At 43.7% G+C, this 26,519-nt stretch overlaps 1 protein-coding gene across 1 annotated transcript in view; it reads right to left on the reverse strand.

Moving 5' to 3' along the window:
• The window catches only part of LOC127042433 (matrix metalloproteinase-2-like), a 207,523-nt gene extending 182,219 nt beyond the window's left edge, over positions 1-25,304 (reverse strand). The window contains exon 1 of the mRNA XM_050935887.1: positions 24,361-25,304. Within this exon, the coding sequence (XP_050791844.1) occupies positions 24,497-25,219 (723 nt within the window). The 5' untranslated portion in view covers positions 25,220-25,304 and the 3' untranslated portion in view covers positions 24,361-24,496. The remainder of the gene's footprint in view (positions 1-24,360) is intronic.
• Positions 25,305-26,519: the final 1,215 nt, after the last annotated feature.

The following is a 26,519-nucleotide window of genomic DNA, read 5'->3' on the forward strand; positions in this document are numbered from 1 at the left end:
AGCATTCTCTCTTGCATTTCTGCATCATGGGTCAGCAGTGATAGAACGAGAATGCGTGAATTATTTACAGCGTTCGCGATCAAGGACAAGAGCAGACCTGGATCCATGCTTGCTGCAAAATGGCGTTTCCCTCACTGCAGCCAGTAAAAACAGCGCGAACTGACTGTGTGCCGTTTACAGGAAGGGGGGGGGGCTGTACCCAGAACCACCCAGGACGGGGACTTTGATCCCATCATGCACTGGGCTAGTAACCCATAATTCCAAAGGGCAGGGACCCGTGCAGGAACTGTGGGATAGGTACCCAGAGTGCAACGCTCAGGGAAAAGATGGACGCCAGGGAACATGGACGCTCAACATCGATGTAAGTAGCCCTAGTGTGGACGCGCAAAATCGATTTTATAAAGCCTGCTTTATAAAATCGATTTTAATAACATCGATTTTACCCTGTAGTGTGGACGTGGGCCTAGTCCTACAAAAAGATACCTCTTACTAGCCATTGGGGCTCAAGGTTATCGGTGGAAGTACCTCTTAAATTCTTTTTATTATTCATCTGGAGTTTAAGAAAACACTTTGAATAATGTAATGCTGCGTACCCAATGGACTGATGCCGGAGATTACATTAAAATAGTGTAAAGACAGCATGAACTGTCTAATATGCTGGGGGATCTACATCCATATATTAAACCTTATTGATCTGTGGGCCATGGAGTAAAGATTAAACAATGAATTGGGCCACATACTGTCTGCCTCTTAGACACACAGGGGCAGTGTTTTTCACTGATGCTTAGGGAGGCTTGAAACCCTCATTAATGGTAACAGGAGTTGAATAAGCTCAGAAGATGAAGCCCATAGATTGCAATACTGTGATCGGCTTGCTGCTGCTGAGTGAAAACAAGCCAGGGTTTCTCTGTAATCCCCCGCCTGTGCTGTTTGAAGGAGAAGGAAGGACGATGGTTTGGAGTGCGAGGGAATCTTCGACAAGAATCTGGAAATGAACAGATCCGAGTGACTAACGCTGGAACCACCCAATGAGTGCACATAGCCATTACCATCATGTGCAACTTTCCTACATTTTTAACTCTCTAGTCCTGCTAGGTCACTAAAGTTGTGCCTTGGGAACTGTTTAGCTGTCAAGAGGCTGTGTGCATCTCACCAATATTTTTTTAAGAGAACTGGCTTTTCAGCTCAGAAGGTCCTTTCTGCCTTCCCAGGCTTGCTCCTGCACTCACCTCCCCATGGCAAGCTGGCTGTTATGCCTCTTCTAGATGCGGACGTAGCTGCTAAACTTGTGCTGGCTGGCCGGTTTGCTGCTCAGGGTCCTGGTTGCCAAGTTCCTCTGCTTGCTGCTCCTCCACTCTCCACTCAGCCAGCTTTTCCAGTCCTGCCTGACACTCTCACTTCACTCCATAGCTGTGGCTCCCAATCAGCTGATCACAACCTCCCTCACAGCAGTTCCTGCTCACCCAATCCCCATTGGAGAAGAGATTGTCTTTAAGATCCTCTTCAGCTACTGTACCACTGATTTCCCTCCAATCCTGATTGAAAACAAACATTGGGAATGAAGGAACTATTACATTTGTTATTAAATAATAATGCCCCCCCTCGCCTCCTGAATCACCACCATCATGCCAAGGACTCGGGGCCTGTTGTTCAGTGCTCCAATCCGATGTAGCAGGTGGCCACTGCATGGACTACTGCATACATGTGCACACAAGACTGACTAAGGACCAAAAGGAAAGTCTGAAATTCAGAATCAGTGTCTGGAGTTCTGAGGGATGCCTCTGTCCCCAAGAAGCCAAAGTGTTTGTTTTTAAAATGCTGTTTTACATGCATTCCGGGCAGGGCTGGATTAACCATTAGGCTAATACGGCTATAGTCTATGCCCTCCTATTTTTAGACCCTATTGGTCAGGAGGAGACGCGGCCAGGGCCGAGTGTGTGTGTGTGTGGGGGAAGCGAGCTTGCTTACGTAGCCCTGCTGGAGTGCTCCTTCCAGCAGGAAAGGCAAAGCAGTGCCCTGTGGCTTGGAAGAAGCCCAGCTCAGCTGGCAGCCTGCTGCATCTCCCCGTGCTGCAGGAGTACACTGCCAGGTATCAGGTTAACACTGGTGATCAGACACTAAAAATCCAGTTACCACCAGAACCCATGCCAGCCATGGGTGTAGTTTAAGCAGACATTGTTCCAACACTATACCCCCCACCCCCAATTTCTCCCAGCTCTGCTTAGCTGTCAAGGAGGGAAGAGGCTCCCTCTTTCCCTCTCCTTGGCTGAGGCTGGCAGGCAGCTCCATGATGCCGCCTCCTGGGTCCTACTGCCTGTCACTGTCATCTTCTATGTGTGCTGGGTCCCATTTCTGGACAACTGTTGAGTGCTTGGGGTGTGGAGGGTACAGTACTAGAGCGGTAGGGTGGGAAACTTGCACAGAACCTGCACGCAGTCTATCCAGCTCCAGCCAGAACTATTACCTCTCCCATGTATAAGAAACGAATTCCCACACATTTGTAGGAAAAACAAAACAAAACATCCCATTCTGGATACCAATACTTTAATTTTTACAGTACCTTCCACTGAAGGGGTTCAGAGTTATGATGCACTGTGTTCAATGCTGTATTGAACTCTACTAAAAAGTCAAAGAAATCCAATTATTTTCTTTGATGTATTTTTCTGTACTGGGATGCACAGGCAACCAAGTTTTTTCCTTATGCTGAGCCTAGTTCAATAGGCCAACACTTCTTTGTACTTTGAAGGGGTTGCAAAAGCACTGAAGGAAGTTCAACACACAATGTTGTAAGTTTATCCCTCCCCTCTCCCTCAAGGATTTTAAATCCACTTCTTAGCAGGCTATGGTAGAAAGACTGGCTGAATAGACTAAAGGCAGATTCTGTCCATTTGCTGGTTCTCTAGCAATTCAATCCATCATAAAAGTACTCATATTTGATTAAACTTAAAGCAAAATAAACCTGAAGTTAGTTCTCATTTTTCTGCCCCAACTCAAACTAATTTTTTTCCCAAAATGAAAATGTTGGGTAAGCATGGAATGTGATTCGAGAAGGGAATGAGAACACAGGCCAATTCCTGCTGACAGTTACAACTGTGTAGCCTTATTGACTTCAGGGAGAACAGATTTTGGCACAAGAATAGATTTTAGTCCCGTCTGCTTTTTCACACCTGGTATAAGCAGAATCTCATTCGCTTTCCTCTCCTAAACTCTGAGCGCTGTAAGGGAAAAAAATAAGCAAGGTCTGCTTAATTTACACATGCAAACGAAACAGGAAGCTCTCCCTTCCTCCTACACCAGCCTTAAACTAATACCAGACCCGATGTAACAACGATGTCGCTACGGCAGCCTTGGCTGGATTGTTCTTTTGAAAGATTCTTAATGGTTCTTTTAAGATTTTCAGTGAAGTCTTTTTGTTCAGGGGGCAGAGAACACAACAGGGAATAGCTCTGTTTTGGCAACTCCTTGTCATTCAAAAGCTGAAAGGCTTTAGATTAAGTTTGTTTAATGTTTGTACAGTGATTTTGAAGAGCTAACATAGTACAGAACTGCTAAATATTATGACTGGGCAACCATCTAAAGATCTGTGTCCCTTCTAGCTCTTACCTTTTTCTTACAGAGAGCTTAAACAAATGCAAACCATAGGGGGCTGGTGCACACAGAACTCAGGCTTAAACAACCTCATGTCAGAGCTGCTGATCACACATTCCAGAACAGATAATGCTTAGTCCTGCCATGAGTGCAGGGGACCAGACTAGATGACCTCTGGAGGTCCCTTCCAGTCCTGTGATTCTATTCTATTATTCTAATTGTGGAAGAGCTTGGTGACAGAATGGCCTGATGTGATGAATTAATTACATAAACTGGGTATCATCCCATAAATAATATTGGGTTCCCGTGCGAAAACAGTAATTTATTGTCCACAGCCAGTGCAACACTGGGAGGCAGCTTTCAGAGCAAGACAGCCTAAAATACAATGCCACCCAATGTAATTTTCCCACTACTGCTTCCTCTACTCTGGTGGATTTTACACCTGAGTGGTTTTCTTTTACATAATAAAAGCTGTCTGCCTCCCAGACTGCAGCCAGAGTGAGACAGGGTATGTGGTGTAGAATCCATAGCTTGGGGGAAACAGCTGCAGGGCTTGGCTTTGCACTGTGCCCTGTGAAGACCTGAGGGTAGAAGCACAAGGTTGAAAGAGGTGAGCAGGATGGAGAATGTTGCTGTGATCATCCTCATACAGATGAGCACTCCACTACCTAGGAGGAAGGAGGCCTAAGAAAAGGACAGCGTAGTATCTCTCATGGTACCTCTTACTCAGAAGTATCTGGTTGAGGAATTGAGTGTAGAGAAAGTAGAATAAACTTGTTAATTTTACATAAATAAATAATACGTAAATATATACGTAGATAAATGTTTGATGACTTTCATAATTCTTTTTGCATACTTAGGTCCTTCCCTCTCATTAACCTTAGGCCCCTCATAACCTTAATCCGGCTCTTATTCCAGATCATTTTGGGAGGCTTTTAATTCCCTAAACTATTTTATATTTACCCATTTTTCTCTTTCTAGAGCACTCTCATCACAACTGTCTAAGAATTCATGAAAATATGGGGAGAAGGAATTAGTGTTTCTAATGAAAGGAACTTTCCCAGAGCTGCCAATTAACATTTTCCTCAAACCTGGGAAGTCTCCTGATTTTTCAGAATGTAAGACCAGAGCAGTGATGTAGCTGCATCTGTCTGCCTTTATTTTTACCTACATTATATCTTCTGAGTAATTTTTTCCCTTTACTCACTGAAAAAGAACTTCTTCCAAAGCTCTGTCTGGATAATATGTCGACATACACCTAAGAGGTGGAATTCCATCCAAGAGCAATGTATCATTTAATTCCCACTTAAGCACTCAAAATAGTACTTCTTTGGTCTGGCCCTCTGCACAGGGCTGAATTTCACCCTCAGTGGTACTTCTGGCTGCCATGTTAACAGGCTAGGAAACAGTGTTGTCACCCTGAATGAGAACATGATAATACAGATAAACAGTTTTAAATTTATTTATTGCTTATTTAAAGAGGATAAATGGTAATATATAATTCCACATCATAAGGGAAAACGTTCCATCCAGTGTTCTCCCTAATTCTATTTATTACCTCTGTACTCTTTCCCAAACCACAAAAATGATTTTCAGTTTTGCTCATCATGTAGTCAAAGCTCTAGTGAATATAACTGGGGATTCAATCATTAGAAACATAGATAGTTGTGTTTGTGGTGACCAGAAGAACTACATGGTGAATTGCCTGCCAGATGTGAAGGGTGCAGATCTCACGAGACATCTAGACAGATTTATATGCAGTGCTGGGGAGAAGCCAGTGGTTGTGGCACATGTAGATACAAGCAACATAGGGAAAAGTGGAGGTCAAGGAGGCCAAAATTAGGTTGCAAAGTAAGAGATTAAAGTCCAAAATGTGCATAGTAGCATTCTTTAAAATTTTTCCAATTCTACACAGAGGGCCAGAAAAACAGAATTGCAAGGTCAAAGTGTGAAACCATGGTGTTGGGAGGAGAGTTTTAGGTTTATTAGGAACTTGATAATCTTTTGGGAAAGGAGGAGTCTATACAGGAAGGATAGGCTCCATGTACGCAAAAACAGAACCAGACTAATGGCATGTACAATTAAAAAGGATTTCTTAGACTGAAGGCTGGGGGAAAGCTGACAGGTGTGGAGAAGCACACAGTTTGGGTGGAGACATTCCTTAGGGACCATAGAATTATAGAATCATAGAAGATTAGGGTTTGAGGAGACCTCAGGAGGTCATCTAGTCCAACCCCCTGCTCAAAGCAAGACCAACACCAATTAATCATCCCAGCCAGAGCTTTGTCAAGCGAGGCCTTAAAAATCTCTAAGGATGGAGATTCCACCACCTCCCTAGGTAACCCATTCCAGGGCTTCACCACCCTCCGAGAAAAATGGTTTTTCCTAATATCCAATCTAGACATCTCTCACTGCAATTTGAGACCATTGCTCCTTGTTCTGTCATCTGCCACCACTGAGAACAGCCTACCTCCATCCTCTTTGGAATTCCCTTTCAGGTAGTTGAACGCTACTATCAAATCCCCCCTCACTCTTCTCTTCTGCAGACTAAGTAAGACCAATTCCCTCAGTTTCTCCTTACAAGTCAGGTACCTCAGTCCCCTAATCATTTTTGTTGCCCACCACTGGACCCTCTCCAATTTGTCCACATCCTTCCTGTAGTGGGGGACCCAAAATTGGACACAATACTCCAGTTGTGGCCTCACCCGTGCCGAATAGAGGGGAATAATCACTTCTCAATCTGCTTGCAACGCTCCTACTAATGCATCCCAGTATGCCTTTAGCCTTCTTGGCAACAAGGGCACACTGTTGACTTATATCCAGCTTCTCATCCACTGTAATCCCAAGGTCCTTTTCTGAAGAACTGCTGCTTAGCCAGTGGGTCCCCAGCTTGTAGCAGTGCATGTGATTCTTCTGTCTTAAGTGCAGAACTCTGCACTTGTCCTTGTTGAACATCATCAGATTTCTTTTGGCCCAATCCTCCAATTTGTCTAGGTCACTCTGGACCCCATCCCTATTCTCCAGTGTATTTACCTCCCCTCCTAGCTTAGTGTCATCTGCAAACTTGCTGAAGATGCAATCCATCCCATCATCCAGATCATTAATGAAGATGTTGAACAAAACCGGCCCCAGGACCGACTCCTGGGGCACTCAGCTTGACACTGGCTGCCAACTAGACATCAAGCTGTTGATCACTACCCACTGAGCCCAACGATCTAGCTAGCTTTTTATCTACCTTATAGTCCATTCATCCAATCCATACATCTTTAACTTGCTGGCAAGAATATTGTGGGAGACCATATCAAAAGCTTTGCTAAAGTCAAGGTGTATCACATCCACTGCTTTCTCCATATCCACAGATCCAGTTATCATAGATAGCAATAGGTAGGTATTATAGAAAGCAATCAGGTTGGTTAGGCATGACTTGCCCTTGGTGAATCCATGCTGACTGTTCCTGATCACCTTCTTCTCCTCCAAGTGCTTCAAAATAGATTTCCTTGAAGACCTGCTCCATGATTTTTTCAGGGACTGAGGTGAGGCTGACTGGTCTGTAGTTCCCTGGATTCTCCTTCTTCCCTTTTTTAAAGATGGGCACTATATTTACCTTTTTCCAATAGTCTGGGACCTCCACCAATTGCCACAAATTTTCAGAGATAATATCCAATGGCTCTGCAATCACATCAACCAACTCCCTCAGCACCCTCGGATGCATTGAATCAGGCCCCATAGACTTGTGCATGCCCAGCTTTTCTAAATAGTCCTTAACCTATTCTTTCACCACTGAGGGCTTTTCACCGCCTCCCTATACTATGCTGCCCAGGGCAGCAGTCTGGGAGCTCACCTTGTCTGTGAAGATCGAGGCAAAAAAATCATTGAATACTTCAGTTTTCCACATCCCTGACCTCCTTCTTGTGGCTAACATACCTGTAGAAACCCTTCTTGTTACCCTTTACATCCCTTGCTAGCTGCAACTCCAATTGTGCTTTGGCTTTCCTGATTACAAAAGGGAAAAGTCTATATCCTAGTAAAGATGATAGGAAAAAAGCTAGTAAAATACAGGTAGTGGCTATTGAGGAACACTAAAATGTAGAGTCCCATGTAAATATAGTACATGAAGGCAAGCAGCTTAGTATTGACAAAATATACAAGTGCTTATATACAGTCTAAATACTAAGCTGGGTGAACTAAAGTGCCTGGCATTAAATGAGGCTATTGATATAATAAACATTGCAGAAACTTGGTAGAAAGAGGATAATCAATGAGACACAGTATAAAATATATAGGAATAACAGAATGGTACAGTATGTGAAAGAAAGCATAGAGTCAAGGTAAAAATCTTAAATGAATCAAATCGCACTGTAGAATCTTTATGGATAGAAATTCCATGTTTGAACCATAAGAGAATAGCAGTAAGAATATACTACTGACCACCTGACTGGGGAGCACAATAATAAGGGGGAATTTCAACTATCTCCATACCGATATGTCACCTCAGGAAGGTATGGAGAGATAAAATGTCTAGAAACCATAAATGACTGCTTTTTGAAGCAACTAGTCCTGCAGCCCACGGGGGTAGAGGCAAGTCTTGATTTAGTCCTAAGTGGACCACAGGATCTGGTCCAAGAGGTGAATATAACTGGACTGTTTGGTAATGATGACCATAATGTAATTAACTTTAACATCCTTGTAGGGGGGAAAATGCAAAAGAATCCTACCACATTTAACTTTAAAAAGGAGAACTACACAAAAATGAGGAAGCTAGTTAAATGAAAATTAAGAGGAACTGTCACAAGCAAACTGCATGAAGACTATGTAAAAACACCATAATAGAGGCTCATACTCCAGGTATGCCCCAAATAAAACAAACAAATACATACACACACAAACCTAGCTGAGCAAAAGAGAGAGTTAGAGGCAAAAAGGCATCCTTTAAATTCTAGTGAGGAAAATATAAAGGAACATAAACTCTGGTAAGTCAAGTGTCAAAGAATAATAAGGCAGGCCAAGAAAGAACTTGAAGAACAACTAACTAATTTTTAAAATACATCAGAAGCAAGAAGCCTGCCAAACAGTCAGTGGGGCCACTGGATGATTGAGTTGCTAAAGGAGCACTCCAGGAAGACAATGCCATTACAGAGAAGCTAAATGATTTCTTTGCAGTCTTCAGAGAATGTGGAGGAGATCCTCATATCTGAGCCATTCTTTTTAGGTGACAAATCTGAGAAACTGTCCCAGGTTAAGATGTCAGTAGAGGAGGTTTTGGAACAAATTGAGAAATTAAACAGTAATAAGTCACCAGGACCAGGTAGTATTCATCCAAGAGTTCTGAAGGAATTCAAATATGAAATTGCAGCACTACTAACTGTGGTGTGTACCTATTGCTTAAATTAGCTTCTGTACCACATGACTGAAGGGTGACTAATGTAACGCCAATTTTTAAAAAAAGTTTCCAAGGGCAATACGGGCAATTACAGGCTGGTAAGCCTAATTTCAGTACCAGGCAAATTGGTTGACATTATAGCAAGAACAGAACTATCAGGCACATAGATAAACATGGTATGTTGGGGAAGAGTCAACAGGGCTTTTGTAAAGGGAAATCACACCTCACCAATCTATCAGAATTCTCTGAGGATGTCAACCAACATGTGGACAAGGGTGATTCCATATAGTGTACTTGGACTTTCAGAAAGCCTTCAATGAGGTCCTTCACCAAAGGCTCTGAAGCAAAGCAAGCAGTCATGGGCGAAGAGAGAAGGTCCTTTCATGGATCAATAACTGGTTAAAAGATAGGAAGCAAAGAGTAGGAATAAATGGTCAGTTTTCACAATGGAGAATTGTAAATAATGGGGTCCCCTAAAGATCTGTAGTGGGCCCTGTGCAGTTCAATATATTCATATATGATCTGGACAAATGGGGTGAACAGTGAGGTTGTAAAATTTGCAACCAATACAAAATTACTCTAGATAGTTAAGTTCAAAGCTCACTGTGAAGATTACAAAGGGAGCTCACTAAATTGGGAGCCTCGGCAACAAAATGGCAGATGAAATTCAATGTTAAAAAGTGCAAAGTAATGCACATTGGAAAACATACTCCCAACTACATATACAAAATGATGGCATTTAAACTAGCTGTTACCCCTCAAGAAAGAGATCTTGGAGTCATTGTGGATAGTGCTCTGAAAACATCCTCTCAATGTGCAGAGGGAGTCAAAAAAGCTCACAGTATATTAGGAACTATTAGGAAAGAGAGAGATAATAAATCAGAAAATATCATAATGCCACTATATAACTCCATAGTATGCACACACCTTGAATACTGCATGCAGTTCTGGTTGTCCCATCTCAAAAAAGATATATTAGAATTGGAAAAGGTACAGAGAAGGGCAAGGATGATTAGTGGTAGAGATTAAATAGACAATGACTGTTTTGTTTTTAAAAAAGGTGATGTGGGGAGATATAATAGAGGTCTATAAAATCATGAATAATGTGGAGAAAGTGAATATGGAAGTATTATTTACTCCTTCACATAACACAATTAATTTTCACCCAATGGAATTAATAGGCAGTAGGGTAGCCCCTGAATTTGACATTCCTGAGTGTACCCCAGAATTTGACAGTACTGCAGTCAGCCATTTTGTATGTTCAATCAGTGCCCGTCGAAACACAAATATCACATAGCTAAGGATAATCTTAAACCCTGAGAGGCAAGGCCGTGCAACTGCATGTTTGCAGCTCTACTAATCAGGAAGGAATGTTTGGACAGCTGACCCTGGTTTTAGGCACCCCTGACATGTACAGTTTATTGTTATGATTAGAAATGCTTTGCTGATAAGGAGAATAGCAATTATTATTGGTTGTAGCTAGAGAAATTGTTAGCCTATTAGGGGCTTTTATGAGTTATGCATTTTGTTTAGAGAAAATTTATAAAAATTTAATTAGAAACTGTGCTTTGGAGCAGTCAGAGGAAATTTTCTTTCGGTAAGGATCTGACACCTAAAATTCCCCATCAGTTGAATGGAAGGAAGGGCCCTCAGAAGGTCAATTGTTGATCCCTTGAAATCATCTTAACTTTGGTAAATATATAGGTTTAAGGTGCTCTGAAACCTACAGCAACAGCATGTGGGCGTGCATGTGTGTGTGTGTGTGTTTAATATCTAATAAAAAAGTAGTTTTAGGTAAAAGCACTCTGTTTTGTATCAATCATGTATCAGACGGAAGAACTGTGTCCCCATTGATTTATTCCTGACACCGCCTGGAGAAAGACAGTAAAGTTACCACTGCTTTGGGTTCTAAAAACCCTGGGTAACAGCAGGTTTAAAACAAATGTAAGGAAGTACTTCTTCACTCAGCATACAGTCATCCTATGGAGCTCATTGTCATGGTATGTTGTGAAGGCCAAAAGTATAACTGGGTTAAAAAAAAGAATTAGATATGTTCATGGAGGAGAGGTCCATCAGGGATGCAACCCCATGCTCTAGCTGTCCCTAAATGTCCAACTGCCAGAAGCTGGGACTGGGCAACAGGGGATGGATCATTCTTAAAGTCTCTGTTCTGTTCCTGCTCTTTGAAGCATCTGGCATTGGTCACTGTCAGAAGATGGGATAATGGGCTAGATGGACCATTGGCCTGACCCAGTATGGCCATTCTTATTTCTTATAATGTAAGAAATAATCTTGTGCTGGCAAAGGAATGGACTAGATGACCTAAACCATCTCTAATTTCTCTGATTCATTTCTAGGAGTTCTTTGTTATAACAAATCTATACATATTTAGAGGACAAAGTAACAGTTATACCAGTATAACTGCATCCACACAAGGAGTTGTGCTAGTATGATTATTATGGTTAAAAAATCACAAACAAACCTAAAATAGTTCTATCAGTACGAAAATGCATGTACACTAGGCTTAATAAACGCTTTCCTGAGTGGGAATCTGCGCTGGAGTGTCTCCTGCCCTAAACAAAGTACATGTCTTGAAATTTTACCCATTATTTCCTTAAATGTTAAAAAAAATACAGATTTTTTATCCCCATCCTATTGCACGAGAATAAGAACAGCAAACACGCATGCTTTTTTCTAGTGATAATGCAGCAACTTTTCCTCTTCTTCCACCCAACAAGAGAAGAGCGAAGAGGGTTTTTTTAAATATGTTGCAGGGTGGAGATTGCCTTACAGAAATAGAAAGTACAGGATAGGAGTCTGCCTGCCAACCATCTCTTATTGTCTCACTACTTTTCTTCCACGAAATCATTGCTATTGCCCTAACCACAGTGGTGTAAATCATTATGGTGGGGGAATGAGGACCAGCTCAGACAATGCTGCCAAACCCACCATTTGCATGGCTCTCTGGTTTGTGCATGGAGGTGGGTCTAAAACTAGGGACAGGTTGAAATGCTAATCTAATGTGTATTGCTTCACTGCTGTTGTTGTGTAGGGGCTGGCTTTATCATGACAGAGCTCTATGATAAGAATTGGAGCCACCAGGGAATTGGCATATGTCCCTTTTATCACGGCCCCTGGTTGAGACATATTTCAGGTGTTCCTCTCCTTCAGTATGACAAAGAACTTCCGCCTACTATTTTCCGAACTTCTACAAACACAGGCAGCAGTTCTGAGTATATTTTCTATACTCACCTCTGTGTGGCTGAATCCCCCACAGCTGGCAGAGTATAGGAGTCTGTAGCAGGTGAGGTGGAGGAGGTGGCACATGGAATCTTGGACCTTGCGTACATTGTCTGGATAAAAAAGAGATAATACCAGCTTTCCTTTTTTTTGATGAACTATTTTTTGTGAACAGGTTTAGCATCACTATGGCAGAAAGGAGAGCTTAATGTTGTGGTGAGAAATTCACCCAGGGCTTATAATAGAGTTTCTTGGCCCTCTGTTCTGAATTTCACCCTAAACATATAAATGAAAAGCTATGACAGTAGCCCTGCATCTGCTCTCATGTACCAGAGCCAATTATATGCAAGTTGAAAAGACTAAAATTTTATACAGTACACCCCATAGGGTGGGTTCTACTAGATAACCAAAAGACTCAGGTGTGCCTAGCACTGTTCTGAAACTCATTCATACTAATTATGTCAGATGCACAAGTAAAGAAAAACTACAGTTAAGTTTCTAATAAGTAATTTGAACTGTTTTATTTTTAGCATATACCAAACAGATTACAAGCACTAAATGTTTTGGACCCTGATGCTGCAAACTGATCTACACAGGTAGGTCTCCATTGACTTGAATGGGGCTTCCTATGGGATTAGAGCTTGATTTTGTATGTACTGGAAGGACTTTTACAACTGATGAAAGATATCCCTGAAACAGGATTTAATAAATTGATATTGTGACAGACCCAGACCAGTGGGGTACAGGAGTCTGGTAGAGGGCAAATATACTGGTCACTGGATGAGTAGTTTTCTGTTCCCTGAGTGACAAGAGCAGGGACTTGCACTAGAGTAATCAGGAACTTGCTAGAACCAATTAAGGCAGACAGGCTGATTAGATCACCTGCAGCCAATCAAGGCAGGCTAATCAGGGCATCTGGGTTTAAAAAGGAGCTCACTCCAGTTAAGCAGGGGGAGCCAGAGGAGAGAAAGTGTGTGAGAGGAGCTGGGAGCAAGAGGCACAAGGGAGTGAGAGTGAGAGTGAGAGTGAGAGTGAGAGTGAGAGTGAGAGTGAGAGTGAGAGTGAGAGTGAGAGTGAGAGTGAGAGTGAGAGTGAGAGTGAGAGTGAGCTGCTGGAGGACTAAGGAGTACAAGTGTTATCAGACACCAGGAGGAAGATCCTGGGTGAGGATAAAGAAGGTGTTTGGAGGAGGCCATGGGGAAGTAGCCCAGGGAGGTGTAGCTGTCATGCAGCTGTTACAGGAGGTACTATAGACAGCTGCAATCCACAGGGCCCTGGGCTGGAACCCAGAGTAGAGAGTGGACCTGGGTTCCCCCCAAACCTCCCAACTCCTGATCAAACACAGGAAGAGTTGACCCAGACTGTGGGGAAGATCACTGAGGTGTGCAAATCTGCCAATAAGCACAGGACCCACCAAGGTAGAGGAGGAACTTTGTCACAAAATGTTAAATGTAACAGTGATTGTATAGGTAATGTAGCAGCCATTTCATTGATAAGTCATTCGGAGCATTTGATTTTACAATCAGTTTCACTGAGAAAGTGGCTGTTAGGTAGAATACCAGTTATGTAGCTAAGACTAATTTTGGGAGCTGGGATAAATTCCTGGCTCCACTGAAATCAACAGAAAAAATTCATCGACTTCACTGGACCCCGGGTAAGGATGAGCCTTAGTTTAAAAGCTCATTCAAACATCAACATCTCTAACACTGCACTGGGTATGAACCAAAACCCTGGTGTGGAATGTGAACTCAGAATCTCCTGGCCCAGATAGGGAAGTCCTACTATCTGAACCACATAGACACTCTTAAAATCCTGAAAACGCAGGTAAATTATGTTCATGGTCCATTCTCACCTAGCTTTCATAATTAATAATTTGATGACAGTGGGAGTTTTGTGCACATATCTGAGAGCAGATTTTGAGCCTTGGGCTATTTGGTTTTTTTTTTTTTTTTTAAAGTAAGAAACCAAAGTGCTTGCAGTTGTATAATACACACATCACATGTCAAATTCAGATCAAAGCAACTTCAGTTATGTGAGAACAGAAAGCATCTTAACCTAGTAAACTCCTATTTTTCCTCCAGGAATTTTCTACCTTCCTTGGAGAGCAGTTCCATAGTCCATGCTTTCAATATACACCCACTCTCTATGATCACGTTGCAGCCATCTTCCTTCCTGAGAAAGGCAGAATAGGGCTTTCTTTAGATTCTGCCAGCACTAGTGCTAATCAGCTGAAGAGGGGGCTTCCCTTCAAAGGCTGGGTCACCTCCTGCACAATGCCCAGACCAGAAACTGTGAGACCAGGACAGGGAATCGAAGTCAGGTATCCTATGATATTTCTTTTGTCACTTTGTAATTGCCTCACTAGATTTGCTCAAATATTTGTAGTGCTGGTTGAAAATTTTCCATCTAAACTCTTTTTTGACCAACAATTGGGTTTTGACAAAATACAATTTAATCATGAAAAAGTCTGCTTTCTGTGGAAAATTTTGATTTTTTTCATTGAAAAAATGAATGTCCCCAAACTAAAATATTTCCATTTGGGAATGCTGCTGTGGTGCTCCATGAGAGCTGTAGTTCTGTTGTCATGTCTCCATTCTCCTATGTGGCCCAGGCACCCATATAGGACTACATTTTTCACTGTCAATCATGCCCAAGGACTCCGAGGATGGCCTGCTTCCCATCTCCAAGAGAAGAGACCATGGTGCTTCATGGGAGAAGTAATCTGTCCAGAGAGTTTGCAGAATTTTCTCCCATTTTTCAGACCAGTTCTATGTTTGTGACCGGCAGTGATGAGTCCACAAAAGACATATGCCTAAATACTACAGCTAGTGAGATTTTCCTTTAGCACAAGTAGTAGTAGTCTGTGATTTTGATCCTAATTTCTACTGTTGATGGCTGTGAAATGTATATGGTTATAATAAGTATAGTGAGTGTAATAACTGATCACTGTGAATTTTGAGGCCACAGAATAGTTATGACTCAGATTACTTAAAGACCAAACTGATTTTTTGCAAGTGCTTATACCTCAACATTATACCCAAGTTACAAACCAAAGGGAATTTTTACTCCCTAAACTCTGGAAAAACAGAATTCATGGTGGAAATGCCAGCAAATCTACCAGCAAATTGGTGTCAATGAGTTGTGCCATCACAGATGAGCCTTTTTTTAAAAAAGAGGATAGAAATGTTTATCTCAATTCACTTTTACGTCAGGCCCATTTTTTTCTTAAGATGCTCTAAGAAATCATTATGAGAGGGTAATGACTTAGTTAAACAAGGCCTTGCAGATCTGCCACTTTGCCAAGTCATGAACACCTACAGGTGCTTCCTAACATGGGCACCTCATTTGCCAACAATTAGTAAAGGGGCTTTGAGGACCCTAAACTGAAAATTGGCTGGCCCTAAAATCCACTAAAAATTATCAGGAAAAAAATAGCTGGATAGTCTTTTTCCTTACTCTGATATCATTCTCCATCTTTGCTGCAGTGAGCATGGTAACATTAAAATCAGAAATAAACTTCCATGCTCCAGAATTTATTATACAGGGAAGATCGCTAAAGAAATGGTGGATTATATAAATATTGACAAGTACGACCATAGACAAATTGGCTTAAATCCCAAATTGCTTTGAAATGGTAAATTTCCTTACTATTTTTGTGCATTTTAATCTGCACGGCACACCTGTAAATCATACTCTTCACTACTGATTCGCCATATGACCCTTCCATGTACTCATAGCAATTCCTATGTGCCTGACAGAGAGAAAGTACTACTTCTATTCCATACACAGACAGCAGTAGGTACTTCTAGGCTTTCAAAAATGCCACTCTGGTTCTGCCATGGTAAATCTTGAATGTCTAAAAGATAGAGCAATCAGAACCTCATAGGAAGGGTAACTCAGAAGACTAAATGGATACCTCCTGACCTTGTTTTCTGGAATACCGAGGAATAATTGACAACCCATGCTGATGCTCAAACATTGCATCATTTCTAGAAATAAATTCCTATGTAGTGCATACTGCAGCAGTAAGACTCAACACTATGATGCTAAAGCCAGCTAACAGCAGACTAAATGTGCCCTTTTCACTAGTTACCCATGTTTTGTTGTTGTTGTTTTGGATAGTCATTAGGAGTTAATCATGCCTCAGTCAGATACTGAAATAGAAAAGATCATGTGAGAAGCAAGGATGAAAGTAAAGATGGGTCAAGTTCTCCTATTCATTACTGGGAAAAGATAATGTATCATGGTCATGACTCCATAGTTTAGTTGTTTGCAACTATTCCTGAAGGAGCCCCTGTTCTAGTGGATTGACAGATAGGGGCACTACTCTCATGTCCCTTCACACTCTGGCATCTTTCTTTTCATACATTTTTGCTCCTCTCTTTTTCTCTCTCCGTTATTCCACTCCACCCCTTTTTTTTTGGTCCCCACTCTGTTCCTCACTCAGAAGAAGGCTACATGCTGTTTGGAGTAGAGTCATCACGTGGTGACTCCACCCATATATGCTCTGAGTCTTACAGCTTAGCTGAGTGTTATGGGCACAAAGGAGAGAAGCTTGGGCATGTGAGCAACTGCCTGAATCTGCAGCCCTATATATGTGAGCTGCTCCTGTGGCTAGCTGCATTAGGGGTCACTGTGAGAACATGGATGGAAAGCAGATGGCTTTCTAGGAGGCACTTGCTACTTTACTCATATTATCAAGACCATGTTTGTCTTGGGAGGTAGAGAATCTCCAGTGTTATGCAACTTTTACCATCCCTACTGTTTAACATCCCAAATCATTAACAGAACAGTTGGGTAGTTTTACAAAGAACCAAAATGTTTGAAAAAGCATTTCCTCTTTTAATTACTGTATCTGTCAGGATCCAATGTGACAGGTAGGATCACAGAAACCCCCTTGGGATCTGCCACCTGATGTGCCAAAACTACTTCTGCCCCTGCTTTCCCTGCCAGCTCAAGACTCCAGCACCCTGTCGTGCTGAGCCAGACACTCCCATCTGCTCCAACACAGACCCAGGGTCTGAATTACTTGCCCCAAGGCTGCAGGTTTACCTGAAAGCAGCCAACAGAAGTGTTCCTGTCTATAACACTCAAATGGCCACCTCCCAATGGGGTCTAAACTCAAATAAATCCGTTTTACCCTGTATAAAGCTTATACAGGGTAAACTCATAAATTGTTCGCCCTCTGTAACACTGATAAAGAGATATGCACAGTTGTTTGCTCTCCCAGGTATTAATACATACTCTGAGTTAATTAATAAGTAAAAAGTGATTTTATTAGATACAGAAAGTAGGATATAAGTGGTTCTAAGTAGTAACAGACAGAACAAAGTAAGTCACCAAGCAAAATAAAATAAAATGCACAAATCTATGTCTAATCAAACTGAATACGGATAAGATCCTCACCAGTTCCAGAATACTCCCTTTTACAGACTAATCTCCTTTTAGCCTGGGTCCAGCAATCACTCACACCCCCTGTAGTTACTGTCCTTTGTTCCAGTTTCTTTCAAGTATCCTGTGGAGTGGAGAGGCTCTCTCTTTAGCCAGCTGAAGACCAAAATGGAGGGGTCTTCAAGACCCCCTCCTCATTCCTACGCAAAGTCCAGCTCCAAGGTGGAGTTTAGGAGTCACCTGGGCAAATCACATATCCACGCATGACTCACAGTTTTTACCGGTAGCATCCATTGTTTACCTTGAACGTCCTCAAGTAGACTTCTTATGTGGATTGGAACATTCCAAGATCCATTGTCCTTTAAGTGTTTCTTGATTAGGTACTTAATTTCAACATTCCTTTCTCCAAGAACTGAGCAAATGCTCTACTAAGGTTATTTAGAAATCAAGCCAGTACACAGCCAACATTCATAACTTCGAATACAAAAATGATACATGCATACAAATAGGGTTTATACATTCAGTAGATCATAACCTTTGAGATATGTTACATGGCATATGTAGCATAAAACACATTCTAAGCATATTTCCATAAAGTCTTATGGGAGGTACCGTCACACCCTCCCCCTGAGCTTACTGCCAGAGACTTGGACACTGTTCATGGCGGAGGCAATACATGTAAAATCCCTGTTTCTTTGGTCACACTCCTTTTCAGTATCTTTAAACCATATGATGTCATTCCTAAGGGTCCTAGCCAGTTTTGGGGTTCCTGGTTCCCACATGCTTGAAAACAGATTGGGGTGTAGTATTGCTAACAGAATGCAGACAGCAGTATCTGTTAAAGTGGAGGTGTCCTGGCATTTAGCCACCAATGCCATAAGGTGGTGTATCTCAGTTTCCTCTTTCACACAGCAGCATGGGCCTGTTATGCTCCTGCTGCTGTGCCAAGCTTCCAGTCTGTTTACAGGTGCAGGCTGAAAAGTGACATGCTTGTGGGGCTGTTCTGTCACCATCCCTAGCATATACAACAGTTTCTTCCACAAAGCAGTTATGTCCCACATCTTTAAAGGGTTTACCAGTAGTATGAACACCTTTGATGAATTAGCAAAAGACACAAGGTTAACAGCAAATCTACGGTGGACAGGCTTTGTTCAATCAGTTTGACTTGTTTAGTGTCTACTGCATTTTCTCAGTTCTCTGTGCCCTCTGGTAGACACTCTGATGCAGATTCTTCTGCCTCTTTGGGGAAAGCTTCTAATTCAGGCATGTGTTTGGGTCTTTGGCCAGGAAAGTGTGTACTACAACCATGCCACCCCTTGGCCCCTCCCTCTGGAATTTCTCTGTGCTGGAACCCACTCCCTTGTGAAGTTCCACCCATGCAGAGATTTTTCCCCTCCTGTCTTGGAGAGAGAGTTTTATCTCTTACAAGTGTAGCAAGAACAGCATCTTTCAATGGGGTGCTCTGGACCCCTTTGGGCACCCCACTTTCAGTTCCCAACAGGTCAGCTGGATGCAGCCCTGCCTCCAGGAGACCTGACCCTCGAGTTTCCCTTAAATCCTGATCTACAGGAGAGGGGGCTGGCATTTTAAATGAAGATTTTCACCCTCCTTCTGGGAAAGTCCCTTCCTACAAAAGGTGAGCGGACTCTCTGCCCTCCCTCACCTTCCATATAGGCTTCCCTCTCTGGGCTCCCCTCTGGGTCAGACACTCCTGTGTCCCCCGAAAGGGAAAGTGACCCTACCTAGCTATGGCAGACTCTTCACTGGCCAGCAAAATTCCCCCCTTTTCACTCAAGTTGGGTTTGCTTCCAGCTACAGAGACCTTGGGGTCTGTTTCCACTGCAGCGGTCACCAGGACCCCAACTTCTACCTTTGGGACACACCCCTCTGTGCACCCCAGGGCAGGCCTTGCCCCCTATCATAACCTTAGTCCCAGATTTGGACCTTAGCGTCCAAAATATGGGGGTTAGCATGAAAACCTCCAAGCTTAGTTACCAGCTTGGACCTGGTACTTGCTGCCACCACCCAAAAAATTAGAGTGTTTTGGGGCACTCTGGTCCCCCTGAAAAACCTTCCCTGGGGACCCCAAGACCCAAATCCCTTGAGTCTCAAAACAGAGGGAAATAATCCTTTTTCCCTTCCCCCCTCCAGGTGCTCCTGGAGAGATACACAGACACAAGCTCTGTGAAACTACACAGAGTGACTCCCCCTCTCTGTTTCCAATCCTGGAAACAAAAAGTACTTTCCTATTCCCCCAGAGGGAATGCAAAATCAGGCTAGCAATCCAACACACAGATCTCCCCTGATTTCTTCCTCCCACCAATTCCCTGGTGAGTACAGACTCAATTTCCCTGAAGTAAAGAAAAACTCCAACAGGTCTTAAAAGAAAGCTTTATATAAAAAAGGAAAGAAAAATACATACAAATGGTCTCTCTGTATTAAGATGATACAATACAGGGTCAATTGCTTAAAAGAATATTGAATAAACAGCCTTATTCAAAAGAATACAAATCAAAGCACTCCAGCACTTATATTCATGCAAATACCAAAGAAAAGAAACCATATAACTTACTATCTGATCTCTTTGTTCTTACACTTAGAAACAGAAGACTAGAAAGTAGAACTACTTCTCCAAAGCTCAGAGAAAGCAGGCAGACAGACAAAAGACTCAGACACTCAATTCCCTCCACCCAAAGTTGAAAAAAATCCGGTTTCCTGATTGGTCCTCTGGTCAGGTGCTTCAGGTGAAAGAGACATTAACCCTTAGCTATCTGTTTATGACACGCCCCCCAAATTGCAGACAGTGGGGAAGCTCACTGGCGGCGATTTCCTTCTAGAACTTTAAAATAAACAGATTAATACAACACATGCACCTTTACATATACTACTAAGTAAATAACTAACAGACTTCTACATTTTAAGAACACTTTTTAACTACTGAATTCTGGGAAACTCTCACGGGAGAGTGCATCAGCAACTTTATTAGAAGCTCCTGTGATGTGTTGAATTTCAAAATCAAAATCTTGGAGAGCTAAACTCCAACGAAGAAGTTTCTTGTTGTTCCCCTTGGCAGTATGAAGCCACTTTAGTGCAGCATGGTCAGTTTGTAGTTGGAACCGCCGTCCCCAAACATATGGGCGTAGCTTTTCCAGGGCGTACACAATGGCATAGCATTCCTTTTCACTGACTGACCAGTGACTTTCCCTCTCAGACAGTTTCTTGCTGAGAAACACGACAGGATGGAAGTTGTGATCTGTTGCTTTCTGCATGAGCACTGCTCCTATACCACGCTCAGATGCATCTGTGGTTACTAGGAATGGCTTGTCAAAGTCCGGGGCCCTGAGCACAGGGTCAGACATGAGCATCGCCTTAAGCTGGGTAAAGGCCTTTTGACACTCATCAGTCCACTTAACGGCATTTGGATGGGTCTTTTTGGTCAGGTCAGTCAATGGGGCAGCGATTTGGCTGTAGTGTGGTACAAATCGCCTGTAGTATCCGGCCAAGCCTAAGAAGGATTGGACCTGCTTCTTTGACTTTGGGACAGGCCACTTTTGGATAGCATCCACCTTGGCCTGTAGGGGGTTTATGGTTCCTCGACCCACCTGGTGCCCCAGGTAAGTCACTCTGTTTTGGCCTATTTGACACTTTTTGGCCTTAACAGTTAGTCCTGCCTGCCTGATGCGCTCAAAGACCTTTTCCAGGTGTAGTAGGTGTTCGGGCCAGGAGTCTGAAAAAATGGCCGCATCATCGAGGTAGGCAACTGCAAATTCTCCCAGTCCAGCTAGTAGACCATCTACCAGCCTCTGGAAGGTGGCGGGTGCATTTCGAAGGCCGAAAGGAAGGACATTGAATTCATACACCCCCGCATGGGTGACGAATGCTGACCTCTCCTTGGCAGGTTCATCTAGCGGTACTTGCCAGTACCCCTTGGTTAAGTCTATTGTAGAGATGAACTGGGCACGTCCCAACTTTTCCAATAGCTCATCGGTACGTGGCATTGGATAGTTGTCCGGACGAGTTACAGCATTTAGCTTACGGTAGTCCACGCAAAAGCGTATTTCCCCATCTGGTTTGGGTACCAGAACCACTGGAGATGCCCATGCACTGGTAGATGAGCGGATTATACCCATCTGTAGCATGTTCTGGATCTCCCGTTCTATAGCAGCTTGGGCATGAGGAGACACTCGGTAGGGTGGGGTTCTGATTGGGTGAGCATTACCTGTATCAATGGAGTGGTATGCCCGTTCAGTCCGTCCTGGGGTGGCTGAGAACAATGGGGCGAAGCTAGTGCACAGCTCCTTGATTTGTTGCCGCTGCAGACGTTCCAGGGTGGTTGAGAGGTTCACCTCTTCCACGCCACCGTCTTTTTTCCCGTCGTAGTAGACACCGTCAGGCCACTCAGCATCATCTCCCTGGACTGTAAACTGACAAACCTGTAAGTCTCTGGAATAAAAAGGCTTGAGAGAATTAACATGGTACACTTTAGGCTTTAGTGAGAAATTGGGAAATGCTATGAGGTAGTTTACAGCTCCCAGGCGCTCTTGGACCGTGAATGGCCCTTCCCATGATGCTTCCATCTTATGGGCCTGTTGCGCCTTCAAGACCATAACCTGGTCTCCTACTTTGAAGGAACGTTCTCTGGCATGTCTGTCATACCAGGCCTTTTGCTCTTCCTGAGCATCCTTTAGATTCTCTCTAGCAAGGGCTAAAGAGTGTCGGAGGGTGCTTTGTAGGTTGCTTACAAAGTCCAGAATGTTAGTTCCTGGAGAAGGCGTAAACCCCTCCCATTGCTGCTTCACCAACTGTAATGGCCCCTTAACCTCGTGACCATACACAAGTTCAAATGGTGAAAACCCTAAAGTGGGATGTGGTACAGCCCTGTAGGCAAACAGCAACTGCTGCAACACTAGGTCCCAATTATTGGAGAATTCGTTGATGAATTTTCGTATCATGGCCCCCAAAGTTCCATTGAACCTTTCCACCAGGCCATTGGTTTGATGGTGGTACGGGGTGGCAACCAAGTGATTCACCCCATGAGTTTCCCACAGTTTTTCCATGGTCCCTGCCAGGAAATTAGACCCTGAATCTGTAAGGATGTCAGAGGGCCAACCTACCCTGGCAAAGATGTCTGTTAAGGCCAGGCACACAGTGTTAGCCCGGGTGTTGCCTAGAGCTACTGCTTCCGGCCATCGGGTAGCAAAGTCCACTAAAGTCAGTACGTACTGCTTTCCTCTGGGCGTCTTTTTTGGGAAAGGGCCCAGAATATCCACAGCTACTCGCTGAAATGGGACCTCAATTATGGGGAGTGGCTGGAGAGGGGCCTTGACCTGGTCTTGAGGCTTTCCCACTCTTTGGCATACCTCACAAGACCGGACATACTTGGCAACGTCCTTGCCCATCCCCTCCCAGTGGAAAGGACTTCCCCAACCGGTCCTTGGTTCTGTTCACCCCAGCATGGCCACTGGGATGATCATGGGCTAAGCTTAAGAGCTTCCCCCGGTACTTAGTTGGAACCACCAACTGTTTTTGCGGCTGCCATTCTTCCCGGTGTCCACCAGAAAGAATTTCCTTGTATAAAAGTCCTTGGTCTATAACAAACCGGGATCGATTAGAAGAGCTGAGAGGCGGTGGGGTGCTCCGTGCCGCCGCCCAAGCTTTCTGAAGGCTGTCATCCGCTTCCTGCTCAGCCTGGAACTGTTCCCTTGAGGCTGGGGTCACCAGTTCTTCCTCAGACTGTGGACTTGGGCTTGGTCCCTCTGGAAGCGATGTAGGTGATGGGGTTGTTTCCGTTGCTGGTGAACCGCTCTCCGCTGGTGCACCTGAGGGTATTTCAGGCTCTGGCTGAGCCTTTTGGGTATGGCTGTCTTTGGCTTCTGCCAGTTCTGGCTCGCTGGTGCCCTCTGGCGTTGAGTTTGAAGATGTGGTTGCATTTGCTGGTGCTGGTTGCTGTTCCAGTTCCGGGCCTGGGACTGGAGATGCTGTGGCTGTTTCAGTGGTAGGCATGGAATCCGGGTCCACTACCTCTGTCTGGGTCTCTGGTAACACAGACGGGGCGTCTGTGGACGGCTCAGGAACAGGAATGGGTCTGGAAGCTTGCCTGGTTTGGCTACGTGTAACCATTCCCACTCTCTTGGCCCGCCTCACCTGGTTGGCCAAGTCTTCCCCCAGTAGCATGGGATAGGATAATTGTCATAGACTGCAAAAGTCCACATTCCTGACCAGCCTTTGTACTGGACAGGCAGTTGAGCTGTAGGCAAGTCTACAGCTTGTGACATGAAGGGGTAAATTGTAACTTTGGCCTTTGGGTTGATGAATTTGGGGTCAACGAAGGATTGGTGGATAGCTGACACTTGTGCCCCCGTGTCTCTCCACGCAGTAACCTTCTTTCCGCCCACTCTCAAATTTTCCCTTCGCTCCAAGGGTATTTGAGAGGCATCCGGGCCTGGGGATCTTTGGGGTGATGGTGGTGTAATGAATTGCACTCGCATGGTGTTCTTGGGACAGTTGGCCTTGATATGTCCCAGTTCATTACACTTAAAGCATCTTCCATCTGATGGGTCACTGGGCCGAGGTGAGTTACTGGAGACTGGTGAGGTTGAAGGGTAGGGTATCTGTGGCTTTACTTGGGGGGTATGTGGGGTCTTTGGCTGTCCTCGGTTGTAGGGTTTATGGTCTGTGTGCCCCCTGGGGTAATCGTTCCCCTTGACAGTAGCTTTCTTGCTTTCTGCCAGTTCCATCCATTTGGCTCCAATCTCCCCCACCTCAGCGATATCTTTGGGATTTCCATCTTGTATGTACCGTGTGATGTCTTCAGGAACACCATCCAAGAACTGCTCCATTTGTATGAGGAGGTGCAGTTCTTCCAAGGTTTGAATGTTGTTTCCTGTTATCCAGGCCTCATAGTTTTTTGCAATGTAGTAGGCGTGTTTGGGAAATGACACCTCTGGTTTCCACTTTTGGGTTCTGAAACGCCGACGGGCATGATCTGGGGTTATCCCCATTCTGTATCTGGCCTTGGTTTGAAAAAAGTTTATAGTCATTCATTTGCTGCTTAGGCATTTCAGCTGCCACCTCTGCTAAAGGTCCACTGAGCTGTGACCTCAATTCTACCATGTACTGGTCTTCGGGAATGCTGTACCCAAGACAGGCTCTTTCAAAATTTTCCAAGAAGGCCTCGGTGTCATCACCTGCCTTGTAGGTGGGAAATTTCCTGTGCTGTGGAGCAATAATTGGCGCCGGGTTGTTAGGGTTGGCTGGCACATGCAGCCCAGCTTTGGCCAACTCCAGTTCATGTTTTCTCTGTTTTTCCTTCTCTTCATTCTCTTTTTGTTGTTTTTCCATTTCTTTTTGTTGTTTTTCCATTTCTTTTGGTGTTTTTTCCATGTCTCGGCGGTGGGCCGCCTCTTCTTCTGCTTGTTTCCTTCGGTAGGCCACCTCTTCTTCTTCTAGTTTTCTTTTGTGTGCTGCCTCTTGGGCTGCCTGTTCTCTTTGGAAGGCTGCCAGTTTGATGCTTTCTTCCTTTTCTTTCATCTCCATCTCTTTTTGTTTTATTTCCAGTTGTCGCCTGTGTTCAGCTTCTCTGAATTGCTCTTCGGCCTCAATTTTTGCCTTAGAAGTCATGATTCCTGTTTTCTTGTGTTGGGGTGCCCTCCGGTGTTTATCTTCTGCACTGCAGGCTCTGTTGCCTCCTGAAGTCTGCCTAGCAACAGTGCCTTTAGCTAATCTTCAATGTTAAGTAAACCTGAAAAACCACTTTATTTGCATGCATATAGTGCTGGTACTTGCCTCCTAATGGGAGGGCTATTGTGTGACAAAAGACCCTTAACAGTCTCTTAATGGCTTCTCGCTTAACATGCAAGCCACAAACTGCCAGAGAGAGCAGAAAAAAAATTCTCTCTGGTTCCCTTTTAAAACCAACTGTTTCTCTCTCTGCTAAAAAGCCCTTAGCAGAGAAAAGAAAAATATAATATTCCTACTGGCTTCTGGATTCTGTCTATATCCCACCACTGCTACACCATATCATAACCTTAGTCCCAGATTTGGACCTTAGCGTCCAAAATATGGGGGTTAGCATGAAAACCTCCAAGCTTAGTTACCAGCTTGGACCTGGTACTTGCTGCCACCACCCAAAAAATTAGAGTGTTTTGGGGCACTCTGGTCCCCCTGAAAAACCTTCCCTGGGGACCCCAAGACCCAAATCCCTTGAGTCTCAAAACAGAGGGAAATAATCCTTTTTCCCTTCCCCCCTCCAGGTGCTCCTGGAGAGATACACAGACACAAGCTCTGTGAAACTACACAGAGTGACTCCCCCTCTCTGTTTCCAATCCTGGAAACAAAAAGTACTTTCCTATTCCCCCAGAGGGAATGCAAAATCAGGCTAGCAATCCAACACACAGATCTCCCCTGATTTCTTCCTCCCACCAATTCCCTGGTGAGTACAGACTCAATTTCCCTGAAGTAAAGAAAAACTCCAACAGGTCTTAAAAGAAAGCTTTATATAAAAAAGGAAAGAAAAATACATACAAATGGTCTCTCTGTATTAAGATGATACAATACAGGGTCAATTGCTTAAAAGAATATTGAATAAACAGCCTTATTCAAAAGAATACAAATCAAAGCACTCCAGCACTTATATTCATGCAAATACCAAAGAAAAGAAACCATATAACTTACTATCTGATCTCTTTGTCCTTACACTTAGAAACAGAAGACTAGAAAGTAGAACTACTTCTCCAAAGCTCAGAGAAAGCAGGCAGACAGACAAAAGACTCAGACACTCAATTCCTTCCACCCAAAGTTGAAAAAATCCGGTTTCCTGATTGGTCCTCTGGTCAGGTGCTTCAGGTGAAAGAGACATTAACCCTTAGCTATCTGTTTATGACACGCCCTACTAACCTGGAACTTCCTGGCAGTCAGCAGC

This window comes from Gopherus flavomarginatus, chromosome 1, assembly GCF_025201925.1.
Source record: "Gopherus flavomarginatus isolate rGopFla2 chromosome 1, rGopFla2.mat.asm, whole genome shotgun sequence".
Taxonomy (NCBI): Eukaryota; Metazoa; Chordata; order Testudines; family Testudinidae; genus Gopherus; species Gopherus flavomarginatus.